Source organism: Erinaceus europaeus, chromosome 10 (genome assembly GCF_950295315.1).
Source record: "Erinaceus europaeus chromosome 10, mEriEur2.1, whole genome shotgun sequence".
Taxonomy (NCBI): Eukaryota; Metazoa; Chordata; class Mammalia; order Eulipotyphla; family Erinaceidae; genus Erinaceus; species Erinaceus europaeus.
Window position 1 is genome coordinate 29,041,521 of NC_080171.1, and position 17,886 is coordinate 29,059,406.

A 17,886-nucleotide genomic window follows, 5' to 3' on the forward strand; every position below is an offset into this window, starting at 1 on the left:
TGAAGTGAACCCCCTGCAGGTGGGGAATTGGTGTTGTTTTTGACGGGCTATGTTGTTTTTGGCCGGGCTGGCTTCACGGGCGGGTAACAGACAACCAGGGACTCGTGGTTGAGCTGTAGGCAGTATCTCTTTATTCATGCAGGACGCAGCACAATCTAAGCCGAGCTAAGCTAAACTCAAGTATTCTCAAACTCACAATGCTGTCTTTATATATACTTGCCAAGTAGGGTGGAAACAGGATGTGACATAGAGAGGGTGGAGAGAAAAGTGACTGGCAAAAATCAGAGTGTGACAAGGAGGGGGTGGAGCAGGCGAGAATCCTATCACTGAACCACCAATGCCCTGGAGGGAGTGCTTTATGTAAATGTAAAAGTGATTTATGTAAATAGACCAAAGCTTTGAATGGGATTAAATCTATCCCTATATAGGCATATGGTTAAGCAGAAGCCAGGGGGAGCTGGCATACTATCCAACAAATTGGGGGCTCAAATCAGGATCCTTACGCCAGTCCTTGTGCTTAGCACCATGTACACTTAACCCACTGCACTACTACCTGACCCCTGCCAGTCCCAATATTTTATATATCAACCTGCAATATTGGGGTCTAGCTCCAGCCTATGAGAAATGCTGCTGTTCTGGTTTCAGCCTCAGTGACAGTACCTCCAGGTCACCCCTTTTCCAAATCTTAAATGTCTATGTGGCCATGTTGCAGTCCTGAGAGGCAGGCCTAGGGATAGACAGGTCCTTGATTCCAGGCTAAATATTAGGATCTGAGTAAAGCAGTCCAGCAACTCTGCGGGTGGTTTTCCAGTACTCAGTGCCTGGGGGTGAGGGCAGAAGTGACGTGACTGCTCTCGATTCGATTCACAACCCTTCTCAGGGTTCCCTCAGGGTCACATGTCCCTCCCCCAGCCTGAATCCCTGGCTCCTGCCCCCTTCTGGGTCTCCCCTTCCTGGTCCTTGATCCAGACTCCTCCTGTATCAGGTCCAGTGTATAGAGCCTGTGTGGTCACCTTCCTGAACCCCTTGGACAGAAGCTAGCCCTGCCCAGGTGAGAGTGAATGGGATAGACCAGTGGGCCTGTCTACTAAGATCACTTTTTTTCCCTAGGCTGGAAGGATTAAAGGCAGGATCTACTGGTCTACTGAGAGTCCTCCCAGGGAATTAGAAGGGGAAGTCTTTCCCTGGGATACAGACTTGTTGTTAGTCCAAGTGTGCAGTCTAGGAGCAGGGGCCAAATGGTGTGATTGTGGTGCTATGTTTGAGTCTCCTCCTAGGGTGAAGGAAAATTGGGGGGGGGGGTTTTCAAGATGAGGCAAATGTGCTGTGTATTGATTGCTTGATTTGGCCACTGGGAGGATACTTTTAGCAGCTGTGCCAGAGTAGAGGCCTGTCCTGGGTTCACCATCCCCCAGCTGCATGTGCCTACTTACTTCTCTTATATCAGGTGTGTTGTTTCCTCCACCTTATAGGACAGGGACAAGAACCAAAGATAACCTCAGATGCCCCCAACCATACCCCCTGTTCAATCCTCCCCAGGCAGAGCACACTTAGGGGTTGCCAAGAAGTGGCTACTTGGGAGTGACCTTGGACTTGCAAGCCGGGGTGTCCCCAGCATGAGACTGAAAAGCAGGCAAGCTGGGCTGACTCAGCTGTTCAGTGGTGAGAACCTTCTATCTAGGGCTAGACTTGTATGTCATGGGAAGGGATATTATGGGCTGGACATATGTCACCATTAGCTGGACCTTAATGTTCTAGAAGGACAGAAGGCCTCTGGACATACTTCCCCTTTAAAATGTTTTTTTTTTCTTCCCTCCAGAGCACTGCTCAACAGGTGCACCACCACAAGGGCCCCCTCTGTTGGCTTTTAATTTCCTAATGAAGTTAAAATGCTCCAAATATTTTAACCATTGGATTCCTGCTTGAGGTGTCTCTTCAGATTTTTGCACACTTTTGTTTATTGGCACTAGTCTTTATTGCTTTGTAAAGCTATGTACTATGGGCCTGAGATCTCCCCCTACCTCTCCCACTTTGTTACAAATCTCTACCCTCCACCCCACCACTCTTGTCCTATTCTGCACACTGTCACTGACCACATTTGCCTGCCTTAAACCTCCATGTCTGCTGGTACTTGTGTGGGGAGCCTTGCAGCAGAGGTAAGCCATACTGGCCTCTCGTGTTAACTCTAGTGGCTAACAACAGGAAAAGACCAGGAGACCATTTGGTTGTAAACGATCTGTTTATTGTACAGAAGGCAGGGCTTAAGTAGCAGAAGGGAACAAAGGACATTTTTCACATGTGGTGATAATGATGGTTTTGAAGGTCAGAACCCTCATGGTGAAGGTTCTAAGGAATGAGGAGATTTGATAGTGGTAGAGAGGAGTTCTGGAGTGATTAGTGGCAAGGGAGAAGTAGACAGAGAGGAGCCCTGAAGGCAGAGAGATAAGATAGAGGAGTTAGATCAAGGTGGAAGAGGGGGTTAAGAAAACAGAAAGAAGAGCCTTTTGGTCAAGGCAGAATGTTGATATATGGAGCATTATGTGCACAAAGCAGGTGAACTATAGTGAACTTTAAGCAGGCAAACTATTTGGTTTATAACAAGGAAATGAGTTAAGTGTTAGGGGGTGTAGGTTCTTGTGATGCTCGGGAGACTAACAAGGGGAAACTGCATCAGGAAAGCTTTTCCCTCCATGCTCAACCCCTGAAAGGGAGAGACTGACAGGTGGGGTATCTTTTCAGACCTCCATCTTTATGATGGGAGTTCCCCTATGCTCTTACCATGCTTTCACAATTATCCCCACACATGTCCAGCCATTACTTCTCATGATATAGTCCTCTCTAGGCATGCTTACATTTGTTCTAGAAGCCTTTTGGGCTTGATGGTTTTTGAGTTTTGTTTGGTGTTTTTACCAGTGCACTGCTCAGCTCTGGCTGTGCTGAGAACTAAATCTGGAATCTCAGATCCTCACGCCTTGCAGACATGCAGGCTGAAGTGGCCCCAGACTGAGACTACAGGTCCACATGAGTTCAGCAGGGTAGGGGGCAGGGGCTGGGGAGGGTCTTTCTTCAGGAGACGCCAAGAGTGTGTCTCCTAAGCACTTATGTGGGGCTAAGTAGGTCAATTTCCCATATTCTGCTCAAACTTATGTTGAGACTGAAAATCTCAGAGCATATTGTATGGCACGAGACCTGAGGGTAGGGAGATGCTTCACACATCAGGAACTGAGCAAAGGCTCCCAGGCCATGTGGAACTTTGCCCAGAATGACTTTGTAAATTAAAATATGCAGATCCCTGAAAGTGAAAGTTTTCTCTGTTCAAATTGATAACCAGACATTCTGCTCCTTGCCTGGCCCTGCCAGGAGCTGACAAGCTCACTCTACCCACCCAGGAATGGCTACTTGCTTCCAGGATCCCTGCACCCTGGGTCTCAGCTTCCCCACCTTTCCCATGCTGCTACTGGTCTCTTTATATCCCACCCTTGGTACCTGAGGCCTTACAGAGCCCAACTGGCACTGGTTCTGTCCTTGCCTGTTGGACAGTGAATCATCAGAAGGGTGGCACTGGAAACAACCGGGAAGTTTCACCTGGTTCTATGGTCATTTTCTGGTTTCTTGCTGCAGTCATACTGCTGACTGCACACAGAACACAGTCTGAAGAAAGAGGCATCTTCTGCTCAGTGCCTGGGGGTGAGGGCAGAGGTGACAGGAATGACCTTCACAACCCTTATCTCAGGGCTCCCCCAGGGTCACATGTCCCTCCCCTAGCCTGAATCTCAAGGATCTGCTCTTCTCTCCCTTCCAGATACGCCTATGGGGTGCCACTGCCTAGGGAAAGCTCTGGAAGCTTCCCTCCTAGCTCAGGCCTTAAATGCAGGTGGCCAGAGATGACCTCAGACCAACAGGCCACTGCTTCAGGGTCTAGAGAAGCCAGGAGAGTGTTGAGAAAGAAGATCCATGCAGCAGCCACAGGGGCAGGGAGAGGTCACTTTTTTAATAGTCACTCTAGGGGATATCGTACATTGTTTAGAGCCTGGCACACACCCTGGCCCCTCAGTCAAGGGCACAGCCAGGTGCCCTCAGACCTGGGCTCTGCAAAGGGGGGCCTGCCCCCAAGCCCCAGCTATATACAAGAGTGCCCTGGGCAAGGCTGTGAGCCCACAATCCACCAGCTGCTCAGCTCTCAGGCCTGGGGTTCAGGGTCCAGGCCTCCACTATAATGCACGGTGCGGTTCGTGCTCACGGGGGCCCAGCCCCAGCCGGCCCTCACCAACTCCAGGGCTCTGTGCTGGGAGAGGCCTCCAGACTGTGGCTGGGAAAGCTGAACTCAACAGCAGCAACAGAGAGCTGGCTGGGCACAAAGGATGGGGAGCAGGCATAGCCCAGCTCAACCCAGTGCCTCCTAAGAGCAGGGGTGGCGCGTCCTCCCTGCTGCCGCCCGGTGCTGAGGTCAGAGTAAGCAGGGGTGGTGGGAAGGAAAGCGCGTACGATCGATCGGGACTCGGCCAGGATGGACCCTGGCTGGGCATCGAGGTGACTCGAGCTCCAGTTGGGCCACCCTGGTGCTGGTGATCAAATACGGCATTGCTGGGGGGGAGAGGGAGAGGGTCCTGAACACACGCAGGGGCTGGGGCGTCTATGCTGTAACTAGGGACAGAGCAGTGAACTAGTGTAATGCTGCTTCTCTCTGAATTATTTCAGGGGTGTAGAAAATTGCACTTATTTCTATGAACCCCTCCACGAGGAGCCGCCTGGCACTGCAGCCTCTGAGCAAGGCTGAGGCGGGATCAGTCGCTTGGCCGCAGACTCCTCCCACCTCAGGGCTGCGGTGATGCCCAGACCCCAGGATGCCCAGACCCCAGGATGTGATGCCCAGACCCCAGGAAAGGAACCTGAGTGACGTCTGAGGGTGCCCTGAAGTGGCCATGAAGACCAGAACCCGTGTGATGGGCAGCAGGCCATGGATCTGCCCCAGGGGGCAAGTCCGAGGAAGCGGTGGGCACAGCCCTGGCCCTCACAGGACGTCCTCAAAGTCCAGCAGCTTGGAGTGCTGGCGGCTCTTCCACAGGCGGTACAGCCGGAAGTCAAAGTAGGTCTCGATCATCTGCTTCCCTACAAGGAGGGAGGAAGAGGTGGCTCAGGCCTGGCCACCAGCACTGCACCCACCCAGTCTGGGAAGCACACTGCAGGCTCACCTTGGGCTGACAGCTCCAGGGGGGATTCAAAGGTGACTCTATAAGGGGTCATGAGGGTCCTGAGGTTCTGGAACAACTGAAAGAAAGGAGTGGGGTTGTGATTACAAGGCATAAGAGGGGGGCTGAGGGGCTAGGGCATGAACCCCCAGAATTGCCTGGGCTCAGACAGACACATATGATTAAAGAGAAAAAAAAGAGGAAACTTTAAGAGAAATTGGGAATGAAAAGACAGAAGTATGGGTCTGGGGTCTCTAGAAGCCTGGGGTAGTTTGGAGTCCTCCTGTACCTTCTCCCCGTTGGGGTTCCCCAGAATGTAGCAGCCCATGATGTGGATGACATTCGGCTCTGGATTCACTTTGCTCATCAAGCGGCTCAACCGCTTCCAGAAGCTGAGGGGTGGGGGTGGGGGGAGAGAGGAAGAGAGCCAGGTCACAGTGGCTCCAGCCTGGTACCCAGGTTCCAGGGGTGAGGAAGGTGGGCTGTGGGGGAGGGATCATGACTGCTACCTCTACACTCTTCCCACAGCCCCAGTTTCTCACTGGATCATGTCCTCTTCCTTTTCCACTTTGGCAAAGGTGGCCACCTTGTTCTTGAGCAGATACAGGTGTCCTGGGCCTCCCTGGGAGAGATGAGGTTGGCCTGGGCAGGCGTCATGCACTTTCCCACCCCCCAAAAAGGATGCCTCAGAGGATGGTCTCCTGGTCCTCTATTCCTGGGTAGCAAAGGGGCTGGGCCCTACCTGACAGAAAATGAGCATCTTCCAGATCTTGGCCCCCTTGTGGTAGATGTTGAGTTTCTTCTCTATCTCCTCTGGGGAGGGGGAGAGTGAGTAGTGTCTACCCCTGGCTTGTGTGCACCCCCCTCCCCGACTCCCAGGACAGAAGACATGGGGGTCAAAGAACACATACCCAGGATGTCCTCGAAGGTTGCGTGTTCGTGGTCCTGAGGGACACAGGCCACACACAAGTCAAAGCCCCTTTCAGATGGAGCAGCCCTCCTGCCGCCCCCAGGGACTTGAAGGTGACACTTACATAGAGAATGGGAATGATGGAGGGGTCGTCCCTGCGGATGATGGTGGGGATGTACTCGGCTTTGGGCACCTTGGACGAGATGAGCTGGGACAGCAGACAGGAGTGCTCAGGACCCAGGCTGCCTAAAGTCCCTGTGAGTCTGCCTCCACCACTACTAGGCAGCCCCCGGATGGAGCCAATAAGGAACCCTTCCTTCCTGGAAGGCAGCTCCAAGTGGAGCCCCTGAAGCCTCTCCCAACTGTTCCCAAACAGAGCCAGCTGGGCTCTCAGAGGCCAAGGGCACCCCTCACTGCCCCTCTCCCCTGGGCCCCAGGATGGACAAACATTGGGGGTAGCTAGGCCTCACCATGACTTTGGGTGGCATGAAGCCCTCAGAGTCACAGACCACAGCTTCCAGGCCTTTCTCTGTCTCCCAGTCCAGGTCCTCGAAGGCTTCACCCAGAGTGCAGTGCGAGCTCTGCAGGTCACTACCTGAGAGGCAGGATGGGTTACCAGGACTACGGGCCACAGGCCACATCTCCCAACTTGGCTGCAGCCCCCAGAGGTAGGTAGCAGACACAGCCTGTGAGCCATGTCCTGGAGGATCAGTCCAGCAAGAAGCCCAGGGTGGAGGTAAGGCAGGGTCAGGGTCACACCAGCCCAGCAGGACAGACCCCATGGACCACCAGCCACAAGTTGCCAGCTGGGGCTGGTGTGTATGTGGGGGTGGGGGTGGCAGTGAACTCCAGTGCAAGGCTGGTAGAACCAATGGCAAGTGTCAGCTCCAGCTGGGTAAGCCTGATGGCCCCCACTGAGGCAGAGCTGGGCAGTGCAGCCCCGGGCCCTCGGGCCTAGGTGGGTGGCTGAGCCCATATGAGGCCCAGCCAGACTGCCGCAGCCTCCTTAGTGGACCCAGCTGCGAGATGCCAGGAAGCATGGCTCAGAGAGCAGAAGCACAGAAGCCTAGCTGGCAGAGCTGCTCCTGCCCAGCATGGGCTGGGCTGGGCTGGGCTGGGCTGGGCTGGCTGCAGGGGGCTGGGGGAAGTCTCTGGGGTGAGGTGGGCCGGTCTGCCGGACACCTACTGTCTCGGGAGTCGTGGGAGGTGTCAGCTTTCATGGGGGTGGGGTCACTCCAGGACCTGCTGAAGCTTCGCTCTCGCCGCTCAGCGAACGCTGCGGAGAGCAAAGCCTGCATTAGTGAGTAGGGGCGGGGCTGGGTCTGCGGTGGGCAGGGTCTGGAGCAGGGGTGGGACTTAAGTGGGCCAGGAAAGGCGGATCTAAGGTAGACTGGGGAAGCCAAACACAGAGACTGGAGCGCACAGTTGGGGACACCACTGCAGGGGGGTAAGCCTGGACCGCTCCAGCGCTGAGTGAGACTAAGAACAGAGCCTGGGTGATGAGGGTGTCCAAGGGCGGAGCCCAAGGTGTGGGAGGGGATAAGATTGGGCCCTGGGGAGGGGCTTGAAGGCGTGGTTGGGGCTAAGCGGTGTGGGTAGGGCTGGGGCCCCAAGAAATTCAGTCTTGAGGGCCAGGAGCAGCAGGCGAAGCCTCAGCCGGCCAAGAGCAGCATTCCCACCCCCACCCCCCCAACTGGCCTGAGTCTTACTCTGGGCCTTCACACGCCGGCTTCCGACCATGCGTAGGTGTTTGCGGAAGTTCCTGCAGAAGGAAGCACCATTGGCTGGTGAGGGCGAGAGAGGGGTGTACCTGTCTGCTCAAAGCACCCCTCCCATCCTCCTCTCTGGCCATTTCCCATAGGTCCTTTTCCAGGAGGGATGGCTCCCCATGTCATCAGGACAAACACACAACAATCATACCCTCTTAACTCCCAGGAGCACTCCTACTATGACCTCCTCCACTCCACCTGACCCCCTTCGTAATGCTCCAGCATAAGAACAGGGTGCCACCCCAGGTGGTCTGAAGTCTGCAGACACCTCTCCCCTGACTCCTTGGCCATGGTCACCTCAGAGGCAGGACCCTCTGTCCCCCAAACTTTATGCCCTGCCAAGGCCCCACGTCCCAGATGGGCAGACAAGCTTCCTGGACACATCTCTGAGGTGGGGCTGAGGAGGAAAGGCCTTGCTTCTGACCCCACAGTTCATAGTTCTGAACTCCAAGGGTCAGAAAGACAGCAGCAGCCCAGCTGGCTATAGTCAGCCATCAAGATGCCACCATAGCAGTGTCCCGAGGCCCAGGCCACATGGCCCCCTCCTGCCTGTCGCGTCCCCAGAGCAGGGCCAGGCCAGTGGTCGCCACCACCCTTCCCCCATCAGGTCTGCCGTGGCCAGGAGGGACCAGGTCAGACCAGCACGGACAAGAGACGAATGCTGGTGGCGAGTGGCTGGCAGGCCCTACCTCTGGATTACAGACGCGGAATCATTCTCCCGTTTCCGGCGCTTCCTCTCCGCGTAGCCCCTGAACACCCTGGGAAACCACCACGAGTCAGCACTGCCCTCGGTCACAGTCGGAAGGGACATATGTGGGGACAGAGGCATGAACAGAGGGGCTGGGGGGGGGATGTCCTGGCTTGCTCTGCCCCATGCCTGGCTATGTCCAGCACTCTGCTGTGGCTACAGTGCCCACTGGGACATGGCACTCCCACAGCCAAGGCCCAGATCCCTGGTCTACCCAGACCTACACGGGGATAGGAGGATCTCCGAGGGACAACCACAGGGCCCTTAGGACCAAGGCTCCATGGGGTACTTACGAGATGCTGGAGTTGTGGCGGGAAGGGGCAGCATGAGAGAGAAGACACAGTGAGCCATGATCCCTCAGCCCCCCAGCCATTACTTCCACTGTCATTGATAGAGAGGTTATCTCACAAGCACCCCAAGTACTAGCAGATGCTGGCTCTTTCAGGGGTTGGCCCCTGAAAGAGCAATGGGTACTGATATCACTGTGACCCAAGTTACCAAGTACAAGGCTCTAGTCTGTTGGGCACTGAGATCTGATCCTGTCTCTGGGAGTGACAGTCTGCCTGAGAGTATGGCTGGCTCCCAGTGATAGCATGTGGGTGGCGTGTGAGGGCAAGGCTGGGTACCATGGACTTGGATGGCATGGTGGCAGACCTGTAGAACCATCCCTCCAATGACTGCATGACTGTTTCAGCCACAGCAGCCCCCCTCTCCCCCCACTGACAGCACTCTGGCAGGTGGAAAAGCAAGGGTATGGTGGTAGACACATGTCGCCGAGAAGCAGCCACCCAGAGGAGCCTGAGACCAGGAAAGGGTCTGGTTGTATTTTCTGAGCAGCAGGAAGAAGCCCCATGAACTGGGCCACGCATGGTGAGCAAACCTAGGCATGTGACTCACGCTTGCATAGTTGTGGTTGCTGTCTGAAAGCTGAAGAGGTTTTCCTTGGGGAACCAGGTACGAATGGGGGTATCATCTGGAACAGACAAAAGGAGCAATGATGTGGCCAGGGAAGTGGTTCAGCAGGCAGAAGGCAGGCCTTGTTGCCTGAAGCCCTGGGTTAGTTAGATCAGTTGAGTGATCCCCAGCACCGTATATGCTGTAGTGGTGATCCTGTCTCTCTTTCTCTCTCATGAAATAAGTCTTAATAAAAGGGGGGGGGATGGGAGTTGGGCAGTAGCGCAACAGGTTAAGTGCATAAGTGCATGCACGTGGCACAAGGTGCAAGAACCGGCGTAAGGATCTCGGTTCGAACCCCAGTTCCCCACCTGCAGGAGGTCACTTCACAAGTGGTGAAGCAGGTCTGCAGGTGTCTGTCTTACTCTCCCCTCTCTGCCTTCCCCATCTCTCTCCATTTCTCTCTGTCCTATCCGACAACGACAACATCAATAACAACAATAATAACTACAACAATAAAACAACAAGGGCAACAAAAGGGACTATTTTAAAAAATTAAATAAAAAAATAAAAAGGGGGGAGGAAGATCAGTGACTTGGGGTGGCTTGGGGGCTCTGGAAGCCTTCAGCCCCATCCTGGGGGAGGGACTGCTTCAGCGGATCCATCACAGCCAGCAGAGCAAAGGCTCTAGGTCCCCAGCAGTCTCCCAGGTGGGAGGAGGCTGGCGTAGGGCCACAAGGCAGCATGTGTCCGCCCAGCTGTTCAAGAGCAGACAGCCCAGCAGCTCCGTGGCTTCGTGACGCTTTGATTGTCATTGCTTGGCTCTCCCTTTGGTGCATACGAGAGATTCCTTTGAAAGCACAGCCTGCTCCACAGTGCCCCGGGAGAGGATTCATTTTGTTTCTTTGGAGAGAAGGAACAGTAGCTACAGCCTGTCCTGGGTGAGAGGGTAGGGGAGAGAGTCCCAGGCCTCCTCTGAAGCTAGAGGACAGGACACCCTGTGGTCCAAGCCTCAGGAAGGGGAGGTAGAACCCCACATTGTGGGTGGAGACGACTGCTGATGGCTGCCTCCTCACCTCCTACAGGGCTCCTACACCTCCTTGACCAGGTCGACCGACATAAGGTCGCCTCATCCCTCTCTCCTGATTCCCTCTGCATGCACTGGTGTCCCATGGGTTGATGACTTGTAGGCACAGGAGATACCCTGAGAGGACATGGAGATTATAGCTAAATACAACTCTGTCCTTTTAGAGATGGCCCAGAGCCAGCCTTAGGGCTGTTCAAGTGTCTCAGGCCTTGGGGTCTCCCCAGCCACGGACACAGCTTGACCTACTAGCTGGTCAGGCCTGATAGCTGTATGCCTCCTGAGGTGAGTGGGAGTCCCATTTAGTGGATCTGGACACAAACTATTTCCCAGGATTCTCTGAAGGAAAACCAATCTCCTAATTAGACCTCGTATTCTGCCTCTTCAGCTTGCCCTCATCATCTTGCCAGATTCCCCTCCTCTGGGAAGCACTCCTTGACTGATTTGATCTTAGCAGTACAAAAACTGACCATGAGACCTGGCTGAGCTCTGCTGAGTGGCTGGATGACACAGTGTATAAGGTGTGAGGCTTGGTCAGGAGGCCAGGGCTTTGATCTACCTTCATGCCATGACCTGGGCACCCTCCACCTGTTCCAAGTCTCACTGGAGACCAGCAGACCCCAGCACCCTGCCCGGGCCCCTCACCAGACATACGGTCGACACTGTACATCCTCTCCAGCTTTTTGCGGCGGCTGGTGGCTTCAGGCAGAGGTGGCTGGTCCAGCCCAAAGGCCCGAGGGGAGGGGCTGGGGCCAGGGGCCAGCTGGGCGCATCCAGGACATTCCTTGGAGCCCTGGCGGCTGCCTGCCCAGCTTTGGCAAGGCCTGCTGACGTCTTCATGGCTGCAGCCTGGGCTGGCACGCAGTGACTGGCTGTGGTGGTGGGGGTGCCGCTCCTGCTGCCGCCGCCCCTTCACCACAGCCAGCTCAATGGCCTCGGCCTCGGGGCCAGGCAGCAGTGCTGGCTCCCCGGAGATGGTATACACACGGGGCTGGGGGCCCTCACCGGCTGGCTTTCCACTGACAACCTCCTCCGAGAGGCTGCCCTCATAACGGCCATTGGAGACGATGGAGAGGCGGCGTTTGTTCTGGGGGGCTGGCTGCATTTCGGGGGACCCGTCGTGGCCAGAGTAGGCATCAGCTAGCAGGTGGTCTGGGGGGGGGGGAGGCACCAGGTGAGCTTGTAGCCTGCCCGTTCTGCCCTCCCAGCATCCTGGTGCTCTGAGGATAGAGGACACTCAGGAGGTGCCTGTCCCCCGCCCCAAGAACCAAACCCTAGTCCCCGTTGTCTTCAGACAAGGTGTTTCAGAGCTGCGTACTCCTCCCAGAGGCTCCCCATCGTTTCCCTATTTCCTACAGGGCCTGAAGCCCCTTGTGTGGGTGGAGTTGACAAGCTGTACTACCTGTGGGGGTGGTCTAGGGGGGCAGGAAGGAGCAGGCCAGCTCCCAACCTGCCACCGCACCCGTGTGCCCAGTGCCAACTTCTCCCCTCCCCCTTGCCAGCTGGCCCCCAGAGACAGTGGTGCCAGCCCTGGGGTGCCAGGAGGCCTGTTGCCATGCCAACGGCCCAGGCTGGGTGGGTGCCATGGTGATGAGTGACTTGGAGCTCCTTCTGGGGCTCTGGGCCAGAGAGGGCAGGGGGCGTGATGGAGTCAGCCCAGCCGGGCAGCGGCTGCCCACTCAAACCTCATGGCCTATGGGCTGGGGTGCCGGCAAGCCCTCCCCATACTACTCGTACCCCCTACCTGCACCATTCCGGTTCTCAGGGTGACTCTGGGACAGGTACTCGCCAAACGCTCGGGCTGCTCTGAAGGGTGGACAGCGGGTGCGCCCTCAGTGCACACAGCCCCCGCCCCGCACCCCGCTTTTCCCAGATGGCATCCAGCAGCAGCAGAAGTCTGGGGCTGCCACACCAACCCTGGGCACCAGCGAAGGGGTCTCGGGGGTCTCCCAGGGCTGGCAGGTCGCGGTGCCGGGGTCTACTGGGTCCCGCGCGCCCCGACCGGACCTTCGGCCCGGAGTTCTGAGGGTTCCCGGTGCGTCCCGGCCGCCTGCCCGGGTGGGGGCGCGGGCGGGGATGTGGCGGAGGGACGCTGACCCCGGGGACGCGCACTCACCGCACTTTGGCCGCCACCGAGGACATGGCCTCGCTCCTCAGCGCCCTCCTCCGGGAGGCGGCGACGCCCATGGTCGAGGCGGCCGCGCATCCCCCGCGTCTCAGAGCGCGCCCCGCGCCCGCCGCCTCCGTCGGGGTAGCCGCGCCGCGCCGGGGCTCGAGCTGCGGCTCCGGCTGGGGCTCGGGACCCGCATGGCAGCGCCGGGGCCTCCGCGTCCGGCTGCAGCGACACCTTTGCCAGGACCGAGGGGGCGCCGGCTCCGCGCACCGACGTCACGGCCGGGGCGGGGCTCGGCAGGTGGTAGGCCCCGCCCACATGCTCGTCACGGACAGGGCGGGGCAGAAGGGACTGGGTGGGCGAGGGTTTCACCCGGACGTCACAGCTGGGGGGGCGGGGGAGGGGAGAAGGGGCGGGCCGCAGGCTCCGCCCACGCTGCGTCAGTAGCCTGGACCACCTGCCTCGCTACCCAGACCTCCTGCCTCGCCGCCCTCTCGCCACTGCTGGGGGGGGTGGGTCACAGGGATGGGGCGTCCTGAGTCAGGGCTGAATTTTTTTCCCCTGTCAAACTAAAACACTTCCTGGGATGCCTGATAGATGAGTGTGGGCTCTCAAGTGTTGGGTAATGTGTTACAGGGGGAACAACCGTTTAGGGTCTTGGCCCCAGCTGAGAGGTTGCCAGAGATCCCTAAGGGTTGTGTTGGAGGCCCTTAAAAGTACACAGTGGTGCAATGGTGTCGCTCTGCCATAGAGATCAACTCCTACACAGTCATCTCTACCTTTATTGACATAGAAAGCAGCAGCACTGTGGCCCCAAACCTCTCAAAGGACGGGAGGTGATCACAGGAACTGATAAGGATTGTTGTGAACAGACATGCCAAAACTGAACATCCCACCAGGAGATGCCAGTGCAAAGAGATCTGAGACCCCTGACAGCCCATCTGCCCACCCTCCCACTCCCTACCCCTGAAGCTGGATGCACAGCCTGCAGGGCATTCATCCCCAGCCGGGTCTTCCTGGAGAAGAGTCCTTGGGAGCTGCAGAAACAGTACACTTGGGGACTGGCTTCAAGGTCCATCAAAACAGACATCTGAACCCATCCGTTAAGAGTCAGGGGGTTGAGGAACCCTGGGATGGTTTTGAGGAAGCCTGACTGGGATGCCGTTGCCGAAGTGAGGCTTCATCCTCCTGGAAGGAAGCCAGGACATGGTCACATGGTCACATGGTCACAGAAAGGGGTGATTCAATTGGAGTTCTCTGATCTGCAGGAAATGTCTGGCCTGCTTGGGCCCTCAGAGTGACTGGACCAGGGGGACAGGGCAGGGCTGGGAGCTAACCGAGTCGGAGCCCACATCAGTGGGGGTGCTCTGGAAGTCAGCATAGGCATCCTGGGGGCCATCTGGTAGCTCCTCCTCATACTCTGTCTGGTAGTCAGATTCATCTGGGCAGAGGGGAGAGCCATGCTGGTTTCTTCTCTGGGGTAGGGGATGTGCTGAGTATTGCAAAAGCTTGGGGGCATGATATGTTCATTACCCCCCCCACCACGCCCCCATGGTGATATGGATCCTCTGTGTACAGTCAACCAGGTCCCATAGGTGACTAGGGGGACCTGCCATCCAGGGAAGTTTGTTGAGTGTGTCAAAGACCAAGAGGAGATAGTTCTACTAGCTGTGTGGGGTCATGTTCCATGTGACCACTCACCATCCATTGCAGCCACCTTGGCAGGCTCTATGCGAGACACGATCTCAGCGAGGTCCGTGAAAGAGGCATTGGGGCAGGTGAGGACCTGGGCAACCAAAGTCAGCACAGTCAATACTCCCCACTGGCAGGGTTCAGGCCCTGGGTGACAGGGCCTGAGAGTGAGAAGCGCCTGAGTCCCTGATGATGGGGAAAACAGTGCCGAGCAGTTCCCTACCAAGAGCACAACGGCACCTAGGCCAGGGAGTATGAGGGGTGCCCCAGCGGCTGGGGTGACAGGAGGACATGTCAGAGGAGGATATGCGGGTGAAAGTCTGGTACTCACAGCGCATGCCTTCATCTTGCTTGTGCCTTGCCGGTCCTGCAGCATCTTTTCCAGCACACCGCTCCGACTCCAGATGTCAAAAACTGTCCGCCCATGCTGGTATCCCACTTCCTGCACACACACACACACACACCAGGGACTTCCATTCTTGCACTCTCAGAAATGAGGGCAGAAAGACTGGGAGGGGACAGCCAGATGTGGGACCCTGCAGCCCGCCCCCAGACTCACGCAGATCTCGTTGAATTTGCCAAAGTCCAGGGTGCCGTAGCTGTCGATGGGAGGGCGTAGGTACTCACAGTACTCGCTGGCCTTCACCATCTCCAGCTGTCGTACGCAGCACACATAGGCTAGGCGTGTCTGGATCTCTGCCATGTTCAGCACCTGTGCCATTAACAGTGCCTGAGCAAGGCTGTCCTGACTCACATGGCCACACCTGTCTGTGGGCACAGCTGTCTGTGTCTTGTGCCCTGGCCCCCTTTCTCATGCTCTTATCCTGAAGGAGGAGACATGTCTATGCCAGGCTTGGGGAACAGGCCAGTAATGGCTTATACATGGTGAGCCATGGAGCCTTTCAGCTTGTCCCTCCCCTAGAGCTGGTTTCAGGTAGGCAGGACGACAAGCATGCAGCCCACTGACTGAGATCTGGGGAGGCGCTATCCCCTTGCCCCAGCCCACAGGGGGTGGACATAGTCATCTCAGATACACGATATTGGGGGAAGCTGAAGAAGCAGCCCAGTCACCTATTCCACCCAAATGTTCCACAAGCAGGACTGTGCTTCCACCTTAACTTTTGTGGCCAAGGGGTTCCAGCGTTTCCACAGTAGCCACCACCCAGACAGCGCATCGCCATAGTTGGTGAGGTCTGTTTCATCCCGGCTGCCCACATCGATGGCAATCACCACCTTTGCACCCATGGACCTGGCCACATCCGCTGGGGGAGGGGAGAGACTTGGTTACGACCTAGAACAGACCCCCAGGTGGCAGTGAACTGTGGGGGCATTGGGGCAGAGCTGCGGGGCATGCAGGACACAGTTGGGGGGTCATGGGGGCAGAGCTGGGAGAGTGGAGGGCAGAGCTGGGGGCTCATGGAGGACAGAACTGGAGAAGACAGGGTAGAGCTGGAGGGATCACAGGGGCAGATCCTGCTGGACACTGGGCCTGTGAAGGTGAGCTGTTGAGTGCACAGAACTCTACAGGTGACAGGTGTGTAGGCTGTTAGTTTCTGACTGAGGGCACAGATGGGACATAATTGTTCCCGCTCCTCTCACTTGGCCCTTGTTCTGAGTGCTTCTGAGCTGATAAACAGCCATATGCTAGAGCGCACAGTGCTGGCAGGCGTGCGCAGGCGTGTGCATGCGCTCTGTCACTTCCCCTTGGCACACTCTAAGGAAAGCGTGTGCCACCACCTTCTCAGGAGCAGAGGCAGCAAGGCGGCAGGGGCAGTACCTCCCATGAAGTACCTGGGAGGTTGTTGATGTAGCCCCCATCCATCAGCAGGTGTCCGTCTTTGGGGTCGCAGAGGGGGGGCATGTAGCCTGACAGGGACATGCTGGCACGCACGTATCTCCACAGGGAGCCTGAGGGGTCAGGGACAGGTGGATAGGCGCATCATGAGGTAGGCTGGGAGCCAGCCCTGGTCCTGGCCTGCATGTCTGGCCTGGCTGAAGGTCTGGCCTCCCGAACATCCTCTTCCCTAAGGGTGGCCATGTCCTCCAGGGAGCAGGAAAGGGCCCTGAGCCTTGAGGGTCCACTCACTGTGGTGCTCCTACATTTCTGTCCCAACCCCAGCTACAGACAGGTATGCAGCCACTCCTATGGAGACTCCTCCAACCAAAGACATGCAACTGGCACCCCAAACTCTGATGGAAAAGCCTTCACTAGATGACTAGGCTTGTATGATAGTTTTCCATCCTTTCACTTTGAGTCTGTGTTTGTCTTGTTGAGTTAGGTGGGTTTCCTGTAGACAGCATATTGTTGTGTTTTCTGATCCATCTTCCTACTCTGTGTCTTTTAATAGGTGAATTCAGGCCATTGACATTTATTGATATCAAAGATTGAAGAAATTTTAACGCCATTCTTGTAGATTTTTAGAGTGTTCATATATGGCATATTTATGGTGGTCTGTTTATTGGAGACCTTTCAGAACTTCTTTCAGGGTAGGCTTGGTGATAGTTGATTCTTTCAATTGTTGCTTGTCTGAGGTTTTGATGCCTCCATCTAGTCTAAATGACAGTCTAACTGGATACAGTAGTCTTGGTTGAAAGCCTTTCTCACTGAGCACTTGATAGATATCTTGCCATTCTCTTCTGGCCTATAGTGTTTGTGTGGAGAAGTCTGTTGCTAATCTTACAAGTTTTCCTCTGTAGGTGACTCTTTGTTTTTCTCTTGCAGCCTTCAAGATCCTTTTTCTTTTTTTAAATGTTTACTTATTCCCTTTTGTTGCCCTTGTTGTTTTACTGTTGTAGTTATTATTGCTATTGATGTTGGTGTTGTTGGATAGGACAGAGAGAAATGGAGAGAGGAGGGGAAGACAGAGAGGGGGAGAGAAAAATATACACCTGCAGACCTGCTTCACCGCCTGTGATGTGACTTCCCTGCAGGTGGGGAGCTGGAGGTTCAAACTGGAATCCTTAAGCTGGTCCTTGTGTTTAGCGCCACCTGCACTTAACCTGCTGCGCTACCTCCCGACTCCCAAGATCCTTTCTTTATCCTTATTCCTATCCATTCTAAATATGTTGTGTCTTGGTGTCTTTAAGTCTGGGTTCATTCTGTTTGTGACCCTCTGGGCTTCTTGAACCTTTATGTCTTTGATGTTGTCTAGACTAGAGAAGTTCTCAGCTATTATGTCCTAAAGAATGCCTTCTTCTCCTCCCTTCTCTCTTCCTCTGGCCAATACCCATAGGTCTCTGTTGTTTTCGGTATCTCTTAGTCTCTTTTTGAGATCTCGTACTTCTTTAGTTGTCTCTAATTCATCCCCCATATTTCTGTCTTCAGCCTCATTTATTCTATTCTCTCTCCCCTCTACTGTTTTCTGGAGTTCATCTTTTTTGTTATCCTGTTCTGATACTGTTTCAGCTTGTTCAGCTAGTTGTGTTCTTAGCTCAGCTATTTCAGCTTTCAGTTCTCTAATAACCTTGAAATAATTAGTGTTTTCTT

General features: G+C 55.7%; 2 protein-coding genes across 13 annotated transcripts in view; both read right to left on the reverse strand.

Annotated features, from left to right (window-relative positions):
• Nucleotides 1-4,868: 4,868 nt before the first annotated feature.
• Nucleotides 4,869-12,983, reverse strand: NSMF (NMDA receptor synaptonuclear signaling and neuronal migration factor). Of its 12 annotated transcripts, none has more exons than XM_060199469.1 (15): nt 12,711-12,983; nt 12,339-12,400; nt 11,600-11,746; nt 9,514-9,589; nt 8,558-8,626; nt 7,809-7,861; nt 7,282-7,375; nt 6,570-6,690; nt 6,224-6,307; nt 6,101-6,134; nt 5,932-6,002; nt 5,732-5,811; nt 5,479-5,581; nt 5,193-5,268; nt 4,869-5,109 (listed from the first exon to the last, which is right to left on the reverse strand). In XM_060199469.1, exons 1-15 carry the CDS (start codon nt 12,779-12,781, stop codon nt 5,012-5,014), a joined length of 1,239 nt encoding a protein of 412 aa, XP_060055452.1. In that variant the 5' UTR covers nt 12,782-12,983; the 3' UTR covers nt 4,869-5,011. The 12 variants fall into 12 exon arrangements, with proteins under 12 accessions (XP_060055452.1, XP_060055451.1, XP_060055444.1 ...); XM_060199468.1 differs by having other exon boundaries at nt 8,558-8,650; XM_060199461.1 differs by having other exon boundaries at nt 8,558-8,650; nt 11,249-11,746; nt 12,711-12,982.
• Nucleotides 12,984-13,471: 488 nt separating this feature from the next.
• Nucleotides 13,472-17,886, reverse strand: part of PNPLA7 (patatin like phospholipase domain containing 7) — an 88,430-nt gene continuing 84,015 nt past the window's right edge. Inside the window, exons 30-36 of the mRNA XM_016194675.2 lie at nt 16,191-16,307; nt 15,513-15,661; nt 14,959-15,111; nt 14,731-14,841; nt 14,409-14,493; nt 14,045-14,148; nt 13,472-13,895 (exon numbers count right to left, since the gene is read on the reverse strand). Coding sequence (XP_016050161.1) covers nt 13,818-13,895; nt 14,045-14,148; nt 14,409-14,493; nt 14,731-14,841; nt 14,959-15,111; nt 15,513-15,661; nt 16,191-16,307 — 797 coding nt within the window. The 3' untranslated portion in view covers nt 13,472-13,817. The remainder of the gene's footprint in view (nt 13,896-14,044; nt 14,149-14,408; nt 14,494-14,730; nt 14,842-14,958; nt 15,112-15,512; nt 15,662-16,190; nt 16,308-17,886) is intronic.

Excerpts from the sequence above, each read along its gene's own strand:
- NSMF (XM_060199459.1), bottom strand. The coding sequence starts at position 12,781 with ATGGGCGTCGCCGCCTCCCGGAGGAGGGCGCTGAGGAGCGAGGCCATG. Across the intron at positions 8,651-9,513 it reads GCAACCACAACTATGCAAGC|TGCTGACTCGTGGTGGTTTC; the intron begins GTGAGTCACATG and ends GACCGAGGGCAG. Across the intron at positions 6,135-6,223 it reads CCATCATTCCCATTCTCTAT|GACCACGAACACGCAACCTT; the intron begins GTAAGTGTCACC and ends TGTGTCCCTCAG.